Below are 26,253 nucleotides of genomic sequence, written 5' to 3' on the forward strand. Positions count from 1 at the left end.
AATTGAGTGATCAAAGTTGTACCAAAGGCAAGTCTTACATCAGGTATTATTCAAACATCACTGACTAGCATGGGAAATGGGTTCCTGCACCATTTAAGAAGGAGTTGGCAACTTTTAACATAAAGTATGATCAGGAAGAAAATGAACACATTGTCTGGAAACAAGCAAACTCCTAAAAGTTTTTACTTTAAGCATTTTTGACTGATCAGGTTGTTTTATACTTTGACATTAGTTGACAGCCCTGGGAAGTTAGGGGCTATGATGGCCGTGGATAAGCTAGCCAGGGAAAATTTCAACAGTGTTAAATAGTGACCTAGGATTTTTAAAAGTATAGTTGTCTTTTGGCTTTTATCTGTAGCTTTTCATGCGTTTTAGGGATAAATAATTTGATCCCCAGAGGAATGCCAATCTCAATATGATTGGCAGACAGAATATATTCAGCCCCAGAATGCAGATTACTAAATTCAGCATAAATTAGGAAGACATACCTCCTCCCTCCCAACCAGAGTCCTTGGGAAACTCATAAATGAGGGCCAGACAAAACTTCACCTGAGAGACGGACTGATTTTCCTTTCGCCTGTTTTTTTGTTTAGAGCATTACTCCAACATATTCCCTATGTAGTCTCAAACTCCTGTTATATATCCCAATTTCCTGGTAGCTCCATGCTGATTAGATCAATAGGTGATCACTCTGCGACCACATTCTTCCCCTGAAGACTTTTGGTCCTTATCCTAGGTGGTCTTAGACAGACATGGAAAAATCACACGGTGGACTTAGCGCATGAGCATTATGGCCAAACTGACTAAATGTGATCATCTCCTCAGCATCACGAACAACCCTGACCCCAACCCAATCAAGAAATAGGAGGCCAACACTTGGCCTGTATCTGGACCGTCACGACATTTAAAGTCAAATGAAAACCTATGAACACTCTAAGCAGTGAGAAGCACACGGTGCCTCCTCATCTAAGTAATTTGAAACAAAACAATAAAGAAATCTTCATCACCTTAAAGTCCAACAAAGTTCTGATATTTCTTAAGATATTTATTTCCATACTTTAAAAAAATATATATACATGAAAAAACAAATTTTTATTATAAGAAAATTTTGTCTACCCTGCTTCGTTAATTCCCTAAATATGGACTTAGCCTATGTAATTAACTAATCTTTGTGGCCAAGCATCTCTAGCCTTCAGTGATGAATGCCTGATTCCCCCTTTTCCTTCCATAGGCCCAGAATTGTCTCATGGCCACCCATCCAGCTTAGTCTCTATTTTTATAAGCACGTAGTCTCTACTTGTATTCACTTCATGGAGTCAATATGCATACTACTAAGTGGATTTAAAAAAAAAATACAATCCTGGAAATAAATACTACAGAAATGCCAAGTGTTGTCTTAAAATTGACCGGCTTCTGAGGTTAATAAATGACTCGGAGTAAATGGTTCAACCCTGTAAGATGAACAAAGTAAAGAACATTCCAGGACTCTGTAGCCAACGTTCTTCTGTTAAATTACAGAGTGCCTTGAGAGAACTGCATTGTTTTGTATGATTAAGAAATTAATTCCCAGAAAACAAATTTTTTTAAATTTCACAAAGAGTGAAAATAAGTGACAAAGAAGTCAAGTATCTAATATAGCTTAAAAAGAAGAAAAGGAAAATCTATCAAGTTGTAAAAGTATACCTGTCAGAGCTGATACTGACACTTTTATCATCCAGCCAGAGAGGCTCAAAATGGGCACCACCAAATACGCTTTTTTTCATATTCCCCTCAATGTACTCCATGGTTTAAAGTATTTTGTCTATGAAACTGCATTAATTTGGCAATAATTATTTTGTTTTTCCTTTTCCTTCTTTATTAACTACAACCAGTTAGACCTTGTGCTCCATAAGGTGTTAACAATTTTATTTCACTGAGTTGATATACCTAAAGTTAAAGCTAAAAATTTGACATTTTTGACAATCTGCATAAGGCAATTTATTAATTTATTAATGTATCAAAGCTAAATATTCTATTTCTACTAGACGTATATATGATATGCTTATAAATGTATACATGTCTATATATTAAGCCATTTATTATATTGAAACATGTATGGTAATATAATATAGCTTTTAACTATATTATTGGAAAAATAACTATATATTGGAAAGATAACACGGACCGTCTCTGAGACAAGAAACTGCATTCAAATCAGTCTTCTCTTTTCACAGAAGAGAATGAGTCCTAGAGTGACGACTGCCTTCTCCAAGATCAAATGACATTTAAAATGGAATTTCCCTTTGTTCATAACACTTCTGCAACCAATCCCATCTACCTTCTATGGTCTCTAAATAAGCTCTTGTTTTAAAAGCAGGGGACTCTCAAGAAAATTGTTCCTATCAAAAGACTATCTTTCAGATCACCTCTTGTCTCTGCTGTCCCTGAGCATTCTAGGAATAATTATTTGTTCCAGAATATAGCTTCCTTTGTATCTATTCCTTCCTTCATTTCACCATTGCTTTATAACAAATCATACATACTTTGGTCTGCACCTCACTCTGGGGTTATGGGCTTTTTGATCTCTTTGTCTTCAGCACTTAATATTCTTAGTTCCATAAGTGTTGGTTTGGGATGGAAACAGTTGGACTGAACTGACACGATGTTTTCTTTTCTTTTCTTTTCTTTTCTTTTCTTTTCTTTTCTTTAAATCCCTTCATATGCCAGTAATTCCCAAATTAATATGTAAGGACTGACTTTTCCCCTATACTCTATACTCGGACTACCTACTTGACATCAACTATGGTATCTGAAAGGCATCCCAAACTCCCAATATCCAAGTAAATGCTTGATTAGCACCACATCTGAATATAATTCTTCCCATCCCAGCAAATAACTAGGATAATAGAACTCAGCTGCCCTCTTTCCCTCACGTGCCAAATCCATGGGTATATTCTAGAGACCTATCTCCAAAATATTTCCTAAATCATTTTTCCTTCAGTCTCACCCTAGCCAAGCCGTTGTTCTTTCTTTCTTGAATTTTATTAGCCTGCTAGCTAATTTCTGCTTCTACTCTTGATCCTATATAATCCCTTCCCAGCAGAGCTACCAGCATGATCTTATACAAACTACATTAGATCACGCCACTCTTCTGGAAAACTTATAATGGTTTATCATCACACTTGGAATGACATCCAAGGTCATCTCTAGTCTACAAAGCCCAACAGTGTCCACTCAGAATCTCATCTCATGCCACCCACTCCCTCACTCACTGAATCCCTGTCACCCACCCTTCTTAATTTCTTAGACACAGCCAGCCAGCTCTTGCTTTAGGGTCTTTCCCTCAGTTGTTCCTTCTGCCTAAAATCATCTTCCCCAGATCTCTGCCCAGTTGGCTTTTCCTTGCTGTTAATTTTCAGCCTGAACATCACTTAGTTCTAGAGGCCTTCCTGACCATACGGTGAAAATACCCCCCTAGTCGTTGTTAACTAATTAATTAATTTTGTTTATGATGACTCATAACAACTGAGTATTGTCTGGGTGATGTATTTGTGTGCATGTTTATGTGTTTACTTTTTGGCTCTCCTCACTGGAATGTAAAGTCTGACTTGTTCAAAGCTTTGCTTCCTGCCGAGACTAGTGCCTGGCTCATGAAAGGTGCTTCATAATGGTTGTTGCTCAGTGCCATTCAGTTCATCTTCCTGCCTTGGCTATTGACAAGTGCAAGGGGAATGAAGTCCTGTGCCTCAGAGTCTACCTGAAAAACATTTGTCATCTAGGGTCAAGAGATCTCATCTCTTTTCCATCCTTAAGCACCGACTCAATGTTTCTGTGAAGACTGGTTGTTAATGTGTAGTAACCTTTTGTCCCCAGCAGTTGCATCCTTTGGGCCCTGACGTTGATTTTCCTCATTTTGGTGCCTGAAGAGCCAGAGGGATCCCTTTTGTCCCATTGCCCTGACCATGTGCAGTGATACCCGCAGTGCAGGAGGTGGAAGCCACCGCTCTTCAGGTATCAGAAGGGATGACCTTCCTGCCAGATCCCAGCTGCGTGGTGGGGGCTGAGTGCAGAGCCTGTGTGTGGCACACACAAAATCCTGACCCTTCCCTTGAGTTGGCCTGAGACCTTTGGTGGGTAGTGACTGGGCTCCTACTGGGATCAGATTTACTTGTCCTGTTAGAGAGCGCTGGCAGAGAGGGTGGGAGAAACGACAAAACACTACTTCTGTTACGTCTCAGAGATTACAGGAGGAAACCAGAAAGAAAAAGAAAGGGACAGAGAAATTCAGGGGGGTCTCAAAAACAATCAGCTCACTCATCCATTTTACCCCACTGCCAGGGAACCCTGAGATCTTCTTTCTTTCCAACTATTTGCTAATATGGTCCTGAGGTCCCCAAATCTCTTGAGTTGTCCCCCAGTGCCACACCACATTAATCTCACCAACGCCTCTTCTCCAGTCTTCAATGGAGGGGCTGAGGAACTGACAGTTCAGAGTGATTCTATAATCATAACTCCCCCAAAATCCTTGAACAGAGCACCTTTCCTTCACCATCCTGATCCCCTGATGGTGGTGAAGAATGCCATTCTCTTACTTTCTTTTAATAGAATCAGCTTCTACAATCTCTTCTAGTGCAAAAGTCAGTTCACACTCTCATAAGAAACCTCTGAGTTTTCTCATTATAGGAACCATCCCATGGCAAAAAAAAAAAAAAAAAAAAAAAAAAGGAAGTCTTTTTGAACTTGCTTTACCTTTTTCAGACCGCAAGGATATTGTTTAGAAAATCAGTACTTTAATGCCTTAAATGATGTTCTTAAGGTCTGAAGAGGTAAAGGAGTTTCACAGAATGCTTTTCTTACCAGCCAGGAGCATGCTTCTGGCAATGCCCTGACAGATTGATTTATAGATGACAATGCCTTACCAAGAAAGATTTGACAGTTCAGTAACTACATTCTTTGATCAAAAGCATGGAAATAATGACATTTTTAAAAATTCTTCTCTAGGAATAATTATGTGGTAATGGGTTTCTAGAGAGTTTAATAGAAACTAGTTCAGTATTCAATGTCTATGACTAGCTATTTAGACCACACCAGAAAAAAATAATTTTAACCCACGTTTGGAGAACTGGATCTGGAGAACCTTCCAGGTGATCCGAAACTCATGTCAGAAGTTAGAGTGTGAGGAAAAGAAATGGGAATAGAGCAATATTGAAAGAAGGGCCCAGAAACCGATGTTCTCCAGGGTCCTGGAGTAACCTTTATGATCATTGATAGTGAAAAGCTGTACTTTTCTTTCTTTTCTCTGTAGTTTCTTTTTTTATCTTTGTTTTCTTTTCCCCCATCTCCTTGACCACTCCACAGCAAACACACACTCCATGTTTTTTTCTTACTTTATCTCTTCTTTAAATTTTTTTATTAAAGTATAGTTTATTTACAATGTTGTGTTAGTTTCAGTTGTACAGCAAAGTGATTCAGTTATATGTGCATATGTATATATATACTTTTCCAGATTATTTTCCATTATAGGTTATTACAAGATATTGAATATGGTTCCCTGTGCTATACTGTTGGTCCTTGTTGTTTATTTATGTTATATATAGTAGTTTGTATCCATTAATCCAAAATTCCTAATTTATATCCACCTCCACTTTTACCTCTTCTATCTTTTACCCAGAAAATGTGTATCATTTTCTGGTTCTGCTGTTGGCACCCAGGGCCAAATGGGCTACTGGTGCAGGCTCCATGCAGGAGAGAGCAGGTGATTTGGAGGAGATGATCATAGCTGGCTTTTATTGAATGTCTACTTTGCACCTGGCCTTGTTCTACCTACTTTCCACAAATGCTCTCATTTAATCCCCTCAATTGTCCCAAAAGCTCAGTCTAATTTTTCCAACACCCTGGTTCTATTGAAGGATAAAGGCTATGTTTGCTTGAAAACTCCATTTCCAAAGATTCTAAAGGAAAAGCTCCCGAGACATGCCAATTTGAAGAAAATAGATGTAAGAGACACATATGACCAATAAGTTAGAGATTAAAAGAAAAAACTTGGTAGATCCCATATGAAATCTCAAGTAGATTTCTATAACCAATCTTTCATTTGCACATTTGTGCTCTTGGGGGAAAACATGACTTTATCAATCATGTTAGTGGGGAAAAGTTGTAACCCTTCAATAATTTCAAGAAAACCAGTATATAGTTTAGGTCAAAAAGAGTATTTGATTTTGCAACACCAAGTATCCTTTCTGAGGCTTCCCAAAAATGCTGTGGCTATCCCCACAGAACTTTCTCCTTATTGTTACCACAGAAACAATAGTGCTATGTCAGCATTCATTGTAATCTTGACCACTTTAGAGGTGCTCTAAGGAAGCTATCAAAGACATGAGTACCTGTACTCTTAATGTAATAACACAAAAATGAAATACAGAATTTATATGCAAGATGGACATAGAGACAAATGTTAAATAAAACAAGGCATCGATTATAATTGATAGAAGGACAAATGTGTAGAAGGCAAAATGGAATAGTTAGACGTGAGTTTGGTCAGGCAAAGATTTAGAGTGTTTACTCTTATCTCAAATAAGTGAATTAATTCATTAATAAATTATTACTGGGGGCAAGACTAGGCAAATACCAGTTGAGCATCCTGAATGTCAGAATGATTTGCCCCAGGGTTTGAACTTTCCTTTCCTTAGGGACATTTCTGAAAAGCCAAGCCCTTCTGTCACTTTGCAACACCTTATAAAGAAGGTGCTATATAAAGAGGTTGTGAAATTTATAGGTTTACATTTCCCTAGTAGAAGGACTGTGATTATAAATGACTAGGTAACCAAATTTACCATGTGGAAGAAAAGCCAAGAAAAGGAGCTGAGGCAGAAAAAAGAAGATGCCTGGCCCATTGGAAACATAGCTGTCCTCAACTTCATCTCTGATCTATTACCCCAGGACAGAAATCAGCTGGGGACCAGATTTGGACTTCCCCACATGTATTGTACATACAAAAAGTGACCCAAATCTTTTCCTTAACACTCGGAAACACTTAAGGCTTTTTATTCCCCCATTTCTAGCCAAGCTGTTTAGAAAGCACAGATGCAGCTGGCACTGTGATATTGTAAGCAGCCTTGCTAAATGGCTCCAAAAGGAAAATATTCCTCCAATGTCTTGAATAAATCTAGTGGTCTCCATTCACCAATTTCACATCATTGTTCTCTCGTTCTTCAGATCCAAGATTTTGGTCAGAGACAGTAGAGTTGCTGCTGCAATTGTGTTTAAATCACATAGAAACTACTCTGATAATCTTCCATCACTACCCCGAATAGTTCCAGGGCATTGCAATGGCAATCACAAGTGATAGTATGGGTAAATCAAGTCACTATTCATAAGGAATAAAGTTATTTTAGGAGTGTAGAGTCTGGTTTGAGGAAACCATCCCATTACGGATGGGAGACCAGACGTTCATCTAATTTTTTTAAAAAATGTCTATGTGCACCATGTTCTTTCTCTCCAGTCATCCTGAGAGAGGAAGACCTTCTTCAGCACTTCCTGGGTGAAGATTGTGGCAAAGATCTAAAGTCCAACCTGGTGGCTACAGTCATAACCACAGTGGTAGTGAATATGGCTTGAGGAACACAAGATATAATCCAGCCATGAAGAACAGATATAGAAATAGGTTGTGGGGTGTCATAATTATTCTTTCTTTCCTTCTGACTTGCCTCTTGTAAATGTTTATGATACAGCCAGATATGGTTGCAGTCTGTGAATCAGAGTTCTTACTGCTTTATACTACACCCAACCACAAAGATAGTGTATCATGGTGTTAGGAGAACATGCTTTAGAGTCAGCCTGCCCTGGTTCAAATCACTCTTCTAAAGCTTAATAGCAGTTGAATTTTGAGCAAATTACTTTCACAGGGGATCACGATTATACCTACCTCATCCTGGGTCTTGTAAAGATAAAATAAGGCATTTCACATACAATGCTTGGTACTGTTTTGGGTACGTAAGCATTCAAAGGAAATGCTTAAGCTCAAGTCTATGAGAATCCAGGGCTTACGCTGTCATTATTGGTAAAATTAGAAAATGATCTGCTATGGATTGAATGTGTGTGTCCTCCCAAAAATCCTATGTTGAAACCCTACTCCCCATGTGATGAGTAATTGGGTCACGAGAGTGAAGCCCTCATAAGTGAGATTATAAGAAGAGTTTCGAGAGAGGTGATGTCTCTCCACCACATGAGGATAGAGCAAGAAGGCAGCCTTGGGATAAGCAGCCTCACCTGACCCCAACCACACTGACACCCTGATTTTAGATTTTCAGACTCCAGAACTGTAAGAAATAAATTTTTGTTGTTTAAGCTACCCAGTCTGTTGTCAGCCTGAGCCAAGACATGATCTAACTGAAATGGTTAATTTATCTCTAAAGTCCCTTAAAACTCTAGCATTGCATGATTTGTCTTTCTTACCTATCTAGGAATAAGAACTTTTCCTAAGCTGCCAATCCACTAGGAACAGAGTGTCGATTCACTTGAGAAAACTGGTAAGAAGAGTCTTGAAGCTTTAAAATCATTACAGCTAAACTTTAAAGAAATCCTATTAGCAAATAAAAAGTAATCAACAAAAATATAATTAACCATCCATGTTATCCTGGAGACATACAATATGTATATAATATAGTTCGTGATTCTTTTTTTGTTTTAAGTAGAGTTCTCGACTTTGTCTTGATTGTCAGGATAAGAAAAAACTTAATTAAAAAGTTGGTTTTCATCATTATAAATAACAAACACTAACTGAGACCTGTTCTGTCCACAATTATATTTTAACACTACAATTCACTGTGCTTTATGGTTTGTTATATATGTGTCTGTTTCTCCACTAAATTTGTAAATAACTTTAAGGACAGGGACTATGGTTTTGTATGTAAAGCATGGGACTCTCAATAAATTATTAACCATTCAGAAAATGAAGAATGAATAAATGAATGAAGGAAGCAAGGATATATCACCAGGATTTTATGTTACAAAGCATGAAACAATGGTCCCTGCAGTCTAAATTGAAAGCCAAGCCAGAGCATCAGGGGCAAATAGTGATACAAGTAAAGTTATCTTACAGATAAATAAAATGAATAAGAGATGCTGCTTTATTTAAATAAAAGAGGCAATTGGAAGTGAGGCACAAAGATTTCATGAAGAAAATCAGACTTTTTTTGGATTAGATAGTGGAAAAATCGTTCCCAATGAAGAGAAGAATGTGAGCAATCACATATTAGTTTTCTATTGCTGCTGTAACAAATTACCACAAACTTAGTGGCTTAAAACAAACACAAATGTTTTATCTTACAGTTTTGGAGATTAGAAATCTAAAATGGGTCCAATTAGGCCAAAATCAAAGTGTTGTGCAGATCTGCATTCCTTTTCTGATGGCTCCAAAGGGAATCCAGCTTTTGCCTTTTCTTTCTTTGAAAGGTTGTGCTCGCTCCTTGGCTCGGGGGCTCCTTTCTGTCTTCAAAACCAGCATTGGCTAGCTGAGTCTTTCTCACATCCCATCACTCTAACACTGACTCTCCCGCCTCCCTCGTCCACATTTACGAGTCCTTGTGATTACACTGGGCCCATGCAGATAATCCAGAAGAGTCTCCGTATTTTAACATCAGCTGATTAGCAACCTTAATTCCATCACTACCTTAAATCCTCTTTGCCATGTAAACTAACATATTCACAGGTTCTTGGGATTAGCACGTGGACATCTTTGGGGGGCCATTATTCTGCCTACCACACAAAATATCACAGTGCATCTAGCATGTATGGGCAACAGTGTGATTTCCATAGGAATTTTGAGTTAAATGTAAATCTGAGTGAGTTTATAGGACTAAGTCAGTGGCAACTTATTTTTTTAAAACATTAATTGGCCAAAAAAGGGATTTTTACTATTTCTTTAAGTTATAATTCTCTCTGTGTTGAATTAGTACTAATATCTGCCATCACTTTTTATTTGTTACACATTAGAAAATGACATGATTATAAGGTATGTCTAATTCACAATACCAAAGCTTTTAAAGATAAATAAGACTGCACTGAACTTTTTTTAATGGTTAATGAGAGATTTCAAAAAAACATAGTTTAGAAGTAGCTCAATCAATTTACTCCCAAAACTTTGAAAGCAAAAAAGTAATAACAACATTAAAAAGGTATTTATTAAAAACCTAGTTATAGGTGGTTCTGGAGTTGACCCCTTATACTCTAACCCAGACACACAAACCTAAGAGCAGCAAGGTATGTGAACACATGCAAGGTACATATTTTTACCTTGCACTAAATAGGCAACAGAACATGAAAGTCAAAAGCAAAGATGTATAAGAGGAAAAAGAATGCAAGAAGTCTCATGATCAGACTGCAGAATGGATTCAGGGAGAAGGTTGGAGGACAGAGAGTAGGAGGGCCCAGAGGTTTGGATAAGAAAATAGACTGAGACCCTTGGTAACAATATCTCAGAGACAGAAAGTTATATAATCATTCTAGATACTTTATGGAATAGAAGGAGCAAATTTTAGTTAGAATTTAAATGTGGGATGGAAAAGATAGTTTCCAAAAGGAATCTCTCAGAGAATCTTTAGACAGTAAAGATCTCTTATGTGCATCAGTGTTGTCAGTTATTCCAGTGTTCTAGGCTTTCTTTCCTTGACGATACTGCTGTTATTCTTCTAGCAACACTAAATATCAAAAGTGGCGGGGGTGGGAGGGTTCAGTTGGAATCCCTGTACCACACTACACAGAGAGTATGTCGTATATTGTCTAACTACTATACATTAAAAAGCCTCACCTTTACTTTTCACCCTTGATTCTCCTGCCATCACAAAGGAAAATAGGTTCTAAAATTACCTTAAAAGTAACCATGATATATATTCGTGTTTTTTTAAGCTCTTTATTGGAGTATAATTGCTTTACACTGTTGTGCCAGTTTCTGCTGTACAACAAAGTGAATCAGCTGTATTTATACATATATCCCCATATCCCCTCCCTCCTATGGCTCTTTCTCACCCTCCCTATCCCACCCCTGTAAGTCATCACCCATCATCGAGTTGATCTCCCTGTGTTATGCAGCAGCTTCCCACTAGCTATCTATTTTATGTTTGGTAGTGTATATATGTCAGTGCTACTCTCTCACTTCATCCCAGCTTTCCCTTCTCCCCCACCCCCGCCCCATCCCATGTCCTCATCTCTGTTCTCTACATCTGCATCTTTATTCTTGCGCTGTCACTGGGTTCATCAGTACCATTTTTTTTTAGGTTCCGTATATATCAGTTAGCATACGGTATTTGTTTCTCTCTTTCTGGCTTACTTCACTCTGTATGACAGCCTCTAGGTCCAACCACTTCACTACAAATAACTCAATTTCATTCCTTTTCATGGCTGAGTAATATCCCATTGTATATATGTGTCACATCTTCTTTATCCATTCATCTGTTGATGGGCATTTAGGTTGCTTCCATGTCCTGGCTATTGTAAATAGTGCTGCAATGAACATTGTGGTACATGTTTCTTTTTGGATTATGGTTTTCTCAGGGTATAATCCCAGTAATGGGATTGCTGGGTCATCTGGTAGTTCTATTTGTAGTTTTTTAAGGAACCTCCAAACTGTTTTCCATAGTGGCTGTACCAACTTACATTCCAACCAACAGTGCAGGAGGGTTCCCTTTTTCCACACCCTCTCCAGCATTTATTGTTTCTAGATTTTGTGGTGATGGCCATTCTGACTGGTGTGAGGTGATACTTCATTGTGGCTTTGACTTGCATTTCTCTAATGACTAGTGATGTTGAGCATCTTTTCATGTGTTTGTTGGCCATCTGCATGTCTTCTTTGGAGAAATGCCTATTTAAATCTTCTGCCCACTTTTGGATTGCGTTATTTGCTTTTTTGATATTGAGCTGCATGAGCTGCTTGTATATTTTGGAGATTAATCCTTTGTCCGTTGCTTTGTTGGCAAATATTTTGTCCCATTCTGAGGGTTGTCTTCTTGTCTTGTTTATGGTTTCTTCTGCTGTGCAAAAGTTTTTAGGTTCATTAGGTCCCATTTGTTTATTTTTGTTTTTATTTCCATTATCCTAGGAGGTGGATCACAAAGGATCTTGCTTTGATTTATGTCATAGGGTGTTCTCCCTATGTTTTCCTCTAAGAGTTTCATAGTGTCTGGCCTTACATTTAGCAAAGATGATACGAACAAATGGAGGGACATACCATGTTCTTAGATTGGAAGAATCAACATCGTGAAAATGATTTTACTACCCAAAGCAATTTACAGATTCAATGCAATCCCTATCAAACTACCAATGGCATTCTTCACACAACTAGAGCAAGAAATTTTATGATTTGCATGGAAACACAAAAGACCCCAAATAGCCAAAGCAATCTGAAGAAGGAAAGATGGAGCTGGAAGAATCAGGCTCCCTGACTTCAAACTATATTACAAGGCTACAGTGATCAAGACAGTATGATACTGGCACAAAAACAGAAATATAGATCAATGGAACAGAATAGAGAGCCCAGAGATAAACCCATGCACATATGGGCACCTTATCTTTTTGACAAAAGAGGCAAGAATATACAATGGAGAAAAGATAGCCTCTTAGTAAGTGGTGCTGGGAAAATTGGACAGCTACATGTAAAAGAATGAAATTAGAACACTTCCTAACACCATACACAAAAATAAACTCAAAATGGATTAAAGAACTATACATTCAGTTTTATTCCGTTATCTTCCAGCTTTCCCTTTCTTGTTTTTTAGTTACTCCTGTAGATGACAGGAAATGTAGATGTTCATCACTGTAGCAAAGCACTTAGCCTTAGAAAGAACCAGGGAAGATGGTGGGGAAAAAAAATACAGGAAACTGTGTTTCCAATTACCAGCAGATGCTTCCATTTATTCTAAGAGTTCTTATTCAGTTAACTGTACAAATTTTTAATCATATAAATGTGGTAGTGTTCTAGCCTCATGCTCTTGATTACCCTCGTCTTCCAGTTGGTTTCACATGCCTTTTGCTTCTGGCATCACTTTCCCATGAATACTATGTCTGGAGCTGCATGAATTCCAGGTGATACGTGATAAAGAGTGCAGCCTGTTGCAGAGTTTATCTTTTGTGTTTTGTTTTGTATTTCACTGAGGCTGTAAATTTGCAGTACATTTCTCTGAGTCAGCAGCACCACAGGCCACTCGCTGGCGATAGTGCCACGAATGTCTACTTTCTTTTCTTCCATCTTTGCTTTGTGGACTCATCTGGTCACCATTCATTCATGCCTAGGATATTACCATGGAAAAGATTACTAGGCTTCATCCAAAGACCATTTTACATAGACCTTTAATAAATCAAATGAAGGAGTAGGTCTTGGTGAGAATATCCCTGATGATGGAGATCAAAAACTCAGAGCCTTGCCTGTACTGCAGTCATTCTGAAAATAGCAATAGTAGCACAACAAAATGCTGCAAAGAGGGAGGGATGGCAAAATTGGCCTAAGTAAATTTTGTTTGACATTTGGTGAGAAAAGATTTTCAAAAATAGCCCTTTGGTTTTGAAGTTGACTCCATTGTACATATATTTTTCGTCGCAGTGGTCTATACTGGATATTCAACCCTATCTTTAAAGTTAAGTCAGAAGGGAAAAGAAATGAATGAAACAGAATTTAAGAGCCAAGCAGCAGTTCAATGTCTTTCATAAATAACTAGCATGGAAGAGGCAGAAAATATCTGCCAGGTAGTAGTCTTCTAGCATTGCTATTCGGGGTGTGGACAGCACAGCAGCAGCCTTGTCATTCCCAGTGAACTTATAGAAATGCAGGGTCTCAGGTCCCCACCCAGACCTGCCCAAACAGAATCTGCATTTTAACAGGATCTCTGGGTGATTTTTTGTGTGCACACTAACATCTGAGAAGCATTGCTCTAGAACAGCATCTGAGAGACACCTTTTGACATAGATATTTTATGCAATTCATAATCACCAGGAGGTGATAAGTGAAAGAAAGCGGCAAAAATAAATAATAATTTGAAGAGGCGGGAGGATTACACTTCATACACATATAGTTGAAATTCCTTCTTCCAAACTGAATTTGAACTCCGTAAACATAAACGAATGCCAAAGTTGGGGGGGGCGGGGCGGAATGATGCCCTTAGAAGGTTGTATTCCTTACCATTTTCTCACTTTCCTTTTATGTTGTTTATACTAATAATATTTTAATATCTTATTAGTGATCTAGTTTATTTTGATTATATTAAGAGGGAAAAACCCTCACTCGGGCATTCCCAGCAGGGCTTTGAGGACGTCTGGACATTCTCCCCTCCAGCCTCCTTGAGGTCTTCTCAATCTGGCCTAATTCTTGAGAGCTTCCAGAATCCATGTATCTCACTGGCAAAAAAAAAAAGGAAAGAATACTTCAGACTTCATGTAAGCCATTTTTGAAACACTGTATCTGGTTTTACATACCACACTACCTTGAAAAACACTTGCCAATTAAACGGAGATGAGCTAGGAGCTGTCGAAATTATTAAAATGTTTGAAGAATGTAGACCCCCCAAGCAAAAAATTGGAGGCCCGCATAGTTTGTTTAGGGAAATGAAGCCCAGGGGAGGCCTAGGACACATGTTCACCACCGCAGTATATGACACAAAGCTGCACAGCTCATGAGCATCGAACACACCCATTAGTCACTGTGGCCTGAAATTGAAATTCCAGTCAAGGGAACCGATACAGTATGAATCAGAACACTAAGTAACACATGGTAAAGCTCATGCAGGCTCACACCCTAGATGTGATTCACCACTGTTATCACACCTCCAAAATGCAGTTACAATAAATATTTATCCTACTGAGCCCCTTCTTTTAACACATACATTGTCGTTCATCTCTCTACTCTCATTCACGTGTCAATCATTTTGCCCGCCTTTGTACCATTAAATCCCTCACTATCTCTCCCATGGGGCCACTCTCCAATATTCTCTCCAAAACCCCTGTCCCTGATTTCCTCTACTCTTGACCCTCATGGGGAACACGGATTTCCAAAGCAGGACCTAATTCAAGGATGAGGGGTTGACTTTTCAGTTTTCTTATAGATCCCAGGAAAGTAGAGCCAAAATTTGAGTTTAGGTAAATTGTTAATTATGATTTCTTAGGTTAAAAACAATCATACAAAAATTTTACAGCACATTATTGCTTACAAATCATTCACATTTTAATCTTATTTTATTCTTACAAGATCCCCTTGTGATGGATGAGATGGTTATTGGTATTATACCCATTTAGAGATAAATCTCTCTCTAAGTTTGGGGCAAAGCTCAGTGGTGAATTGAGACTGAAATACAGTTTCTGTAACCCTAAGGTAAGTAGTCTTGAAGAACTTCTTGTAGATTTCATCATTGTAGCTATTTTTTAAGGAGGAGACACACCCACAAACATGAAATTATGAGAAGTATACTCTACCACCACTTACAGTCTTCGACAATCAGAAATAATTTCTGAAATCCCAGGAAGGTTTCAGCCAGAGGATGCCATCATCACACAGCAAAGCATCAGGTGTTCAGTCATGGAAAGAACAGCAGGGAGGAGGAGCCAGGTGAAGAAAACCAAGTCTTCCAGCCATTTTGATCTTAACTACTGTGTTATTGGACTTTGCTGTGGGTTAACTTTCAGAGACAGTAAACTTAGGATCAGTTAGATATCTGGGACCAAAGATAGAGGTCTGATGCCAGCTGAAACCCTGACTTCTCTCTTTAAATGTCCAAAGAAAAGTAATAGAAGACCTAACCCACAGTGAAAACCAGAATCAAGGTGTGGGAGGCTAGACATGTCCCCATGCCTGAGAAGGGACCCAGGGCCTGGTACAAGAGGTTCTCTCCTCTGCTGCTGCTCTAGCTATTAATACATATTTGCAGAGTGAATAAGGGAATAATTGGTTGTAGTTTAGAAACCTGTTGTGAAATCAAACTATGAATCTGTCAGCTCAACCCCTTTCTACTTCCCCACACCTCGCCTTTCCTCATCTTGCCCCACCACCCTCCTCCCTTTCCACATGACAAGGGAAATATGTGCTGCCTTCTATGGTCGGCCTGTGGACCAAGTCCTTTTCCCTACTTGCTGGCATGACGCCTTGAGATTAGTTAAGGCCAAAGTTATTACATTTCTATTTCTCCTGAAGGACACTGTAAATTGTTTGAGCTTCTTCTACTTACACTACATTAAACAAAGTTGAAAGACCTGTTTTTCCTCCCTTGCTCATTTTGAATTTCATTTGAATTGCATTTGTGAAACCCCGGGTGGTCGTGTGTGTGTGTGTGTGTGTGTGTGTGTGTGTGTGTGTGTGTTTACACATCCATATTTGAACTGATGGAGAGAAAAAGCCAGGACAAAATGAATAACCTCCCACAATAGTTTGACATTTTTCTTTAAAAATAGAAGCAGGATGGGGGTTAACAAATATTTAAAGTACTTGCAAAATATCTGAGAAGACTTTCATTAATTAAAATGATGTTTTGTGAGAATCTATTGATAGACTCAAAATAATCTAAAATTGAAATGAATGTATATTTCTGTTTCCATTTTTTAAGTGTGCATTCTTGAGAATGATTAGAAATATTTAAGATTGTTAATATTTTCTTTTTAAAATCATATATAATAAGGGCTTATCTGCCTAGCAACTAGAACAGCCGTAAGTCCACAAGATTTTTACATAGCCCCCAGAACACTAGAAATTCTTCAAGATAATTCAGGTTCTAAAACCTTATGTCTTCAAATCTTTTATCTTGGCCATATACTTTAGCATTGTGGTTATCGATTCTTTCCTTTATAGCTGCAAACACACAGCAAAGTATTTTTGATAGAACTAGGTATCCATTGGAACAAGTAGTTTTGACTTTGTTAGTTCTCATTATATTTCTTTCACACAAGAAGAGAATTACACTATTTCCCTCTTAATGGGAAGTTAGGTTGACTCATAATGCCTGAAAAAAAATGAGATTATTTTGAAAGCCTATCTTAAATTTCCTATTTGTAGCACATTAATTACAAATATTAAGACACGAGAATCTTACAAGTCACAAAGATGAGACCTCTTTGCTCCACGAGTCCTCTGGGCACAGAACTTCCCCATTAACCCCTTCTACCCATCCCTGGTATAGTAATAGGTGAATCATGTTCACCAAGTAAGAGAAAAATCGTAGGTGTATAGGCCTGCTCTTCTAAAGCAAGTATCTGAAAGACAAAAGAGAAGCTAGCCTATAGAATGGAACAAAACCACCTTTTGGAGAATTTGTGAGGGATAGTAATTTTAGTCCAACAAGTGCTAGCATCTCATCAGTTTGTCCCAATCTCTTGAACCTGTAGTTGAGCCAAAACTCTCTTGAGCCAAGCTTTCTCGCAAGATTTCCTGTACTTCCTGTTTCTATGTGAGCCAGAAATACCATGAGAATGACCTTCCTTGTGGTATTTCTGCACTTCTACCCTGGAGTGAAGATAATCCCATATTGGGGAGAATTTTTGTTTTTAATTGTGTAATATTTTTAATTTCAAATATTCAGATGAAGGAGATTCCTCTTTCGAATGAAGATTTGAGGTGGTATTTGCTTGGCCCTAATTCATTTCCACTAGGAAGTATTCATGTTCAATGATTCAACATCTTGCAACTTCTCCAAGATATTTATACAAGGAAATATGTAAAACAGGATAGAAAATATAGTGGAAACTCATATCCTTGAATTTTTTTTAAAAAGCCATTCTTAAAGAAACGAGCAGTGAAAAATTATATTCTTAATACATTAGTGCATGTGACATATTATATCATATATTTGTTTTCTTTGTTCTTAACCCCTTTGTTCCGAGGGTCAGGATATCCTGATGCTAAGTACTATTGCAAAATAAGTGAACAAAAATAAAAATAGTCAAACACTTAGGAAACTCTTCGGTTGTTATGTCAAGGAAGTTTGTGACTGAGGAGTGAGTATAAGACATTATTCAGGAAATATGCTAATAGAGTACAACAGCCTACATGTGCTTATTAAATAAAATTGTCTCGATTCTAGAGAGCCTGAATGCCCCCAGTCTGATGGAAGGGTAAGATAAGAACTGGGAGGGCTGTCAAAAGTGGTGAAACTGTCAGACTGAGGCTTAAATCCTTTCATCCCTTAACAAAGACGGAAGTTAAAAAAGGCACATCTTTCTCATAAGTGGATCATTGATTATTCCCTAATTGGGTTGTATGAATATCTGGGTGTTAAATGAAGAGCTGTTTGATCAATATTTTAATAATGAAACTCACATGCAGCAATGTCTTAAATGTCTTTTACTGTTGTTTTTTATCCTCAAAGGATGTTGACCCTTCTTCACCTATTAGGAAAGACAGTAGGTTTGCCAGTGTACTTTTCCATCCAGAAAAAAAGAAAAGCCACTTAATTCAGTGTGGAAAACTAAACTTCTTAACCATGGGTGTAGAGGAATAATAATAATAACAACAACAAAATTACAGTATCCTTTGCTAGTTTCAACTTTTAAAGCATGAGGTAAGGGCGATGAAAATAATACACACCCTACAATGGTCTCTCTCCTCTCTCCCAGGACCCCTCCACTCTCCCCTAAAGAAACATCAAATGATTGTGTGATAAAACAGCCCCAAAAGGAATGTAGAGCAGGAGCAACAATTGTACATCAGCAAAATAAAATGCCAAGCAAAATAAAGCACTTTGCAATGCAGAGACATGAAAAGGAGAGAAAGATGGGATTGTTACAATGGCCACCCCCAGAAAATAGGAGCTATCCACGTGAATGTTCAAGGTCCAATTGTTCCTACAAACCCAATTTGCTGGCAAAAGTGACAAATAGAATACCACCCCATTTTCATTTGTGTCCAGGGCTTTTCACACTAGCTCCAGGGGGCATCCCCTTCTGTTGTACAGGTTCTGACGTCTAGGGTAAGTGCCTCCATCTCTGAGCCTGGGATCCAAGACACATGGCCCATGATTGTCCTCAACTAAACCACCGTCAGAGGGTGGGGGGAGCCGTTTGTGGCCCAAATATTATGTCCACAGCTCTCTGTCTCTGGAAAGTAAATCTTCAACATTTGCTTTTCACTGTCATTTATGCCTCCAATGAATATCCTTTAAAATTATTATTAAAGGAAATTATTTTTCCTTTGAAATTATTATTCCTTTTAACCATCCCAAGCTATATGTCCAGACATTACAACCCCACCGCACGTTTGCGTGAGGTTTTTGATACTTCCCTAAGTCACTGCTTTCAGAGTTAGCTTTGGAACGTGATTCAATGTTATTTCCCTTCCAGCTGAAGGGCAGTTGAGGTTACAAAGGGATTTGACTAATAAGCCAAAACCCAGTTAAGTTTGCTGAGAACCAAGTGACAGCGCAGGGGGAGGGGTGTGGAGGAGGGGAGTGTGTGAACCGTGGTGCTGAGGATCAACCCGCCAGCCTTCCGAATAGCCCCAGTCCAGTGCAGACCGTGGTGGACAGGCAAGGTGGCCCCCGGCCAGACCTTCCAGAAAGAAGCAGCTGCGAATTGGTTCTGCCCGTGCTTGGCTTCCCCCGTTTTCTCCTTGAGGCTTGCAGGGCTGGAGCCGGGGAAGCTCCTGGGTTTTCTGCACCACAGGGGTGACTCCTTACCTGATACCTTCAGGTAACTGGCCTCTGGGGGACCCCTCTGAGAGGCTGGCAAAGGGGAGCCCCCCCAACATCTTTGCCTGAAGTCCTTAAGAGCGAAACAAGCTATTTGACAAACTTTGACAAGCACCAAAAGAGAATTGAGGATAAATAAATCAGAAGAGAAAAAGCAAAGGCTAAAACCTCAATGGCTTTTTTCCCCCTGCTGTCGTTCCAGCTGTAGCCTGGGATTAATTAAGTGCTGCGAAGTCAGTGCCTGAGAGAGACGGGGAAAAAAATGCTTTCTCTCTCTAAGGAAGGAGGACAGGAACCGTTCTCAGCAGTGAGAAACCTTGGGAAGTGAGTCGCCCTCATTGTCAGTGTTTGTGGAGGGACTAGAGGGACAGGGGGGCTGTGCCAGGCTGGAGGAGGCTTGCCTTTCGGAAGCTGGAGAGGATTTTCCAAGGGTTCGCCTTCCCCTGCCTGGGAAGAATTTCCCCTCTGGTAACAGCAGCCGCGGCGGCGGCGGCGGCAGCAGCAGCAGCCCGACCTCCTCTTCTGGGGACCAGGGCAGAATGCCTGTGCTTGAGCGTTATTTCCACTCGGCAGAGCTGGGCAGAAGGTGGACGGCCCCAGAAGGTGTGCTGCCCTCCTCCCTGGGCAGCCGGCTGGGGTGCCAGCAGGGGCCGCTGCCCTGGGACTTGCCAGAGATGATCAGGATGGTAAAGCTGGTTTGGAAATCCAAAAGTGAGCTGCAGGCGACCAAACAGAGAGGCATTCTGGAGAACGAAGATGCTCTCCACAGCTTTCCAGGTAAATCGACTGAGAGGTGTGAAAGGTACCGGGTCCAAGTCTGATGACTTTCAATCCCTTCCTTGGAGAGCCCAAGACATAAAAATGGGAAAAGAAAGGAAGACAAACCGTGCAGCACAGGGCCCAAGGGCTGTGATTAATTAAATGTTTGCTCTATTATAGAAATGCATCTTAAAATTAAGAGTAATGTGGTAGGAGGAGCATAAGCAGAGAGAAAATCAAGAAACCTGGGATCTGGGCTTAGCTTGTCACTTGGTTGCTCTGGGGCTTAAACAAGTGAAATTTCCTAAGTTTCAGTCTCCATAAGGAGGGGATGAAATTGGGTGCTCTTTAATGATTAAACCTGCCTCTGCAGTTTTTTATTGACAAGACAGTTATCTCTGAGAGAATATTCTTTTGGGGTTGCTTTTTTGTAATGCTTTATACAAAGTAAAATATATTTTCTCATTTTAAACTATGGAACTACAGCCTATATAAATGTTCCCAGGACTGAGTTTGGTCTGGAAGCTTTTTCTGTCATGAGAAAGTTGATAAACTTCCTTGCCTTAGTTTCCTCTTTTGACAAATGATAATACAAATTTCCCCACTGATATCAGGAAAAATCAACTCACAACTGTGGAAATGATGATTCATAGGAGATTTGTCAGGTTATAAGAATGTGCTGTGTTTGGGACAGCTGAGGAGAACTTTGCTGTGTTTTTAACAGTGGGTACCACACCACAAGCATACTTAGGATCCCTGTGGAGGATCCCAAGGGACTCCAATGACACTGCAGGCTAAGAGTGCAGGGTGTGCTCTTCCTTAGGGGAATGTGTTGGTAGATATTTGGAAAGTGGTGGTTTGCTTTAGAAGAATGAATGTGAGCATGTGTTTATGCATGTGAAGTCTTGGCTAGCCCTGTGCGTGGAGTCCTGACCTGCCATTGGTGGTGAGAGACGGGGGAACTAGCAGGAAAAGCTATACCAAAAAATACCTCTCTTTTTCTCGTGGAAAGAGACTAGGAAATCAAAACTCGGCTAATTTAGCTTTTAACCGTTTATGCAGAAACCATTTTTAAGTTGCTAATAATCTAAAAAAACATTATTAAAAAATAATATTCTGGGCAAGAAAAAAGGATTTGAAAGGAATTAAAAAACAACAGTGCTGGTCTCTAGTAAACAATGAATACTTAGGAAAGAGAAGAAACCAATGAGGCTGAGGTTTATGTGGCATTTGGGAGATGGATGCCCAGGGAAATGGGTCTTGGTCAGAAAAAATGAGGTAATGCTAAAGCCATCCCATATTTCATGTGAGTACAAGAAAAATGGAAAAACCCACCTGGGCAGAAAACTTAACTATGACACTTCAACTTTTACCACTCTTGGTTTGTTTCAATATACTAAATGACTAAAATGCATATTTCAAATTACACCTTTGGTAAAACTACTTAATTTAACAGTTGTTAGCATGTCTGTAGAGATATGTGTGTATTATTATTTATATTATAGGCTAGTGGTGTCTAATTCCTGAAAAAGCAACAGTACAGAGAGAAAACAAAATCCCTATAACTTAAAAGGTACATTTTCCTGGACGTTATGAAGTTGAGCTGAGTGTTAATATGCCCCTGGACCCCTGCCTCACCCTCCGTGGAATACATCTCAGCGGCCATGCTGGTTCCCAGGTAACCTGCCCCCTGCTCTGCTGGTCCCTTCATCCTACCTGCCAGGAGGCAAGCTCTGTTTCAACACCTCCCCAAAAGCTGTCTGTCTGCCTCCTCTTCTTCCTTCCCTATCTCCCCAGCCTCAAGGAGACGTGGAGCTCACACTTTCTGATGTGGACATAAAGCCATTATCCTCCATGTAGGCAGCGTGGGGCCATATGATGAAGTCCCAAAGACAAGCTGCTTCACTTTCCAAATTGTCTTATTCTTTCCCTCATCTTGTTGCTCAGGCTGGATTTCCTCCTCACGTCAAGTGTTCTGTGCCATTCTCACCACAACAGCACAAGGGTGAGGGCCTCAGGAATACTTGTAGAATATTTCCAAAAGCCCGGCATCTTTCCATTTTTGGTAAGATATGGTTTAAACTGTCTTTATTTTGTGTACAGGGGTTTAAGTCGAAAGTTCCTCAAAAAACACCAAGACACATGGTAATCTCTCTCTTTCCTTCCCTCCCTCCGTCTTTCTCGAATCTGACCCTGGCCTCAGAATCCTCAAACAATTTATGCTTTGACAACATGAAACAATTTACTGTTCCTCAATATGCACCAAGCGATGCCCTGCCTCTGAGCTTTGCCTTATGCTTGAAATGTCTTTTTTTGGCTTAGGCAATTGAAAATTTTTATTCAAACTACAAAGTCCAGCTCAAGCATCCCTTTCTTTGCAGTGACTTTCCTGGTCTCCATCCCCCACCCCCAAATCTTCTCCCACAGTCATGTATTCCCTTTCCTTTACTCTCTTTACCTGCAGGAACTTAACATATTACATTTATAGCACACAATTTTCTGCCATGCTAGTAACTAAAAACAGGAAAATTAAATCCTGTAACATTCTACGTATATTTCAACTGCTTGTGATAGCAGATAAATGAGTTTACATTTCTAAAAACCATGAAATTACAAAAACTGCGAAGAGGACCACCAGTGTAGGGAACTTTAGAAATGGATGTCACTGTTTCTTAATAAGTTGAATTCAACTTTAAAATTCCAGCCTTTTTTTTTTTTTTAAGCGAAGGGCATCGTTATTTGTACTCATACTTCTTAGTTAAGACTGGAACTTTGTTTCTCATAAGGAAAACAGAAAAGTGTTCTGAGATTTTGCTTAGGTAATAAAGGGAGCGAGTAAAAGGATCTGTGGAAAAATGAATGCATAGATATGTATTCATGAGAGATGTTTAAGATGAAATATACTGAACTGCGAGTGATGGAAGACAGAGAAGAACAGGGTCCCCTGTAGAGAGCAAGGAAGCTCCAGGGAGGAGGAGGTCATACGTGAGAACATCTTTGCAGGAGACTAATGTGACTTTTAAAGCAATAGGTTGGAGGAGTAAATGGGGGGTGATAGGAGGAAGAGAGGCTCTTCAGCTTCACACATCTGGATGTGTGCTTCTAAGCAGCCCCCAGGAGCAAGACATTGACAGAGTCACTCTTCGCCCTGGAGAGGGACTCTGCCCAAAGTTGGAGTATCAGTTCAATTCATTAACTCGTACCCAAGTATTTAATTGTATTAATACTCACATCATTTTTCCTCTATGAAGCAAACGAAAGATGGTCTAATTGTCTAGTTAACACAAACGAGGCGAACAGTGAACTAGAGACTAAACAACTTGACAGTCCAAACCTTGACAGTGTGTCAGAACCAGACCATCTCAATCATCCAAGTCTAGTGCACAAAACTGACATGATCAGGGCATGAGCTGGGTAATTTAAATTTAAACCAAGACATTGTTTTATTGATTATATGTAGATGGACAATTATGGGGACTCAGGATGCAATATAAACCTTGGTCGAAGCAGAAAAATAATTTTACCATGCAAAATAAGTCAAAGAATTGTGCCTCCTTTATATTTTTAAACTCATTTTGTGGACTTTAGTTTTAGGTCCAAGCTTCCAGTGCTGGGAAGATTCCCAGGGAGAGATTCTCCATCTAATATCAATAGAAAGTAAGCTTTAAAGCATGGTGGTCAGAGCATGCTCAGAAGTGGGAAGTGAGGAGAGGGAAGAAGGATGGGGAAGAAATAAATGGTTTCTTAAATGCCGTGAGTGCAAATATTATTCTAATTGTGATTCTAGTCAGCAACCTAAGACTAGACATCCCCTAGCAGGACTTGGTCTTAGCTGAATAAATAATTTCATTTCAGAATTCAACCAAATAACTGCAAACTCCGCAGCTGCGGAACTTACCTTTCATTTTGGTATCTCTGGTCTAAATTTTACATTACATTTTACTTATTTATTAAGCTCGTTTCCATTTCAACAGCCTTTGGTTACAGAAATATATAAAACACACATCTCCCTCAAAAAAGAAAGCATTCATTTTCCCCTTGGCCATTGTAACTTGTCCTGTCTTCGAGGAGAAAAAAAATATCAGAAATTTGCTTTATACTGAGCCCTGAAAATCAAACAACTTCAGAAGAGAAAATCTCTAAAAAACACAATTCACTGACTCCAGAACTATACAATTCAAATTGACAAAGGGACTATTTTTAAATATCTCAAGTATCAAGCATGATATAAATTAAATATGTTGAGGACTGAACACTTTTATTATATAAATCAAGGAGCATTTATTAGACGTGTAGTGTATACCAGGGACTGTGGTAGGCACCAAAGACTCAGGGAGCAAACTTAGTAAGAAAAGAACAATTATGAATTTATGAATCTGAATTCTATCTAGAACTTCAGTGTGAAAACAAGCATTTGTTAGTTTAAACCTCTGTGTCAACTCAAAGTATTGGCTATAAAAATTGGCCAGTAAAATTCAAAAACACTAGTAAAAAACTCAAGCGTACTTTCAAATACTCCTCAATATTAATGATTTCATTCAAAGCAGGACAAATTGCTTTGATCAAAGAATCAATTAGTCTTAACAGTGGATAACTTGACATTAATTCATAACGTTTTTCTATGTTCTTGTAGACATTAGCCTCCACTCATTTTGTAGCTATACTGGATAATAATTATCGACAAGTCAATCTGTTCTTTAAATGTGAATGCAAAATTGAGTGAAAACTGGGACACATCATTGCACCTTGAACTAAACTTGTTCTTCATCTGACTTCCTAATTTTCATAAATGGCATCACTCCTGCAGAAACTCAGATTCAAAACTGCTCCCTCCAGCTCTCCAATTCCAATTGGCTCCAAGTCTATAAAATAGGTTAAGAGCATCTGAGTGTCGTTGCAGTGTTGAGATTTTTAAAATTTTAAGTCCTGTCTCTTTGTGATGAATTGTGTGAACTGTGCAAATTACTTCACCTCTCCCTGCCTCCATTTCCCCTTCTTAGAAAAGGGAATAACAACAGCACCTTTGCAAAAGGTGAGGATTAAGTGAGATAATACTAAAAAGTGCCTATAAAAGAGCCTACATCCTACTACATTCTCAGCAAATGCGCACGATCATAATTATTGATGCTGCTATTTCCTCAACAACTTACATTCATTGCTTTCTTTCTATTCAGTTACGTGGCCCTTAGCCATACCTCATGTTGTTTGGCCTATTAGCTCCCAATAGCCTCCAACTCCAGTACTCTCTCTACCCCTCTCCTTCCTCCTCTGTCATTTAGATCAATAACATCAAAAGAAAAATCAGAATAGATCCCTCCCCTCTTCAGAATCCTTCAATGATTTTCCATTGTCTGTAGAGAAAATCCAAATTCTATTATCCTGCATTCAAAGCAATCCACACTCTGAAACTAGCTCGCTTTTCCCATCTTGTCATTGTTGCCCTCTGAGCGCATATTCCACCAGGACAGGACAAGCATCCCCCAGCTTCCTTCTTGTTTTCTGCTCACTGTCGCCAGTGCCTGAACTGACTTCGCTCCATGTCCCCAGCTCCTGGCATCCTTGAGACCGCACTCATGCCATTCCCCACGCAGAGTCTTTCTGAGTTTACCAAGTAAGGGCGTACCTTTCTCTTCTGAAGTCTTACAGAACTTTCTTTGTATTTATTTCACAGGCATATCACTTTATTTTGTTATAATTTATGTGCATTTCCTTCCTCCCCTCCTAGATTTTCAGCTTTTTGAGAATCTGGAGAATATTCTATTTTCTTTGTGTTCTCCCTAGCATCTTTCCCATGTCAGCCACTCAATACACTTTGATAAGTGAAAAAAAGAAAATTATCAGAAAGAATAAATAGCTTGCAAGTTTC

The 26,253-nt window shown here is 39.1% G+C and overlaps 1 protein-coding gene across 3 annotated transcripts in view; it reads left to right on the top strand.

Moving 5' to 3' along the window:
- PDE7B (phosphodiesterase 7B) overlaps nucleotides 1–26,253 on the top strand; it is a 331,487-nt gene that overhangs the window by 154,919 nt on the left and 150,315 nt on the right. Inside the window, exon 1 of one of the 3 annotated variants that reach the window (XM_057738774.1) lies at nucleotides 19,827–20,405. The exons of the other annotated variants lie outside the window; for them this stretch is intronic. Coding sequence (XP_057594757.1) covers nucleotides 20,168–20,405 — 238 coding nt within the window. The 5' untranslated portion in view covers nucleotides 19,827–20,167. Of the gene's footprint in view, nucleotides 1–19,826; nucleotides 20,406–26,253 lie in introns of those variants that run through there. 3 annotated transcript variants of the gene reach the window in all.

The sequence above is a fragment of the Hippopotamus amphibius genome, chromosome 6 (genome assembly GCF_030028045.1).
Source record: "Hippopotamus amphibius kiboko isolate mHipAmp2 chromosome 6, mHipAmp2.hap2, whole genome shotgun sequence".
NCBI classification, from domain to species: Eukaryota; Metazoa; Chordata; class Mammalia; order Artiodactyla; family Hippopotamidae; genus Hippopotamus; species Hippopotamus amphibius.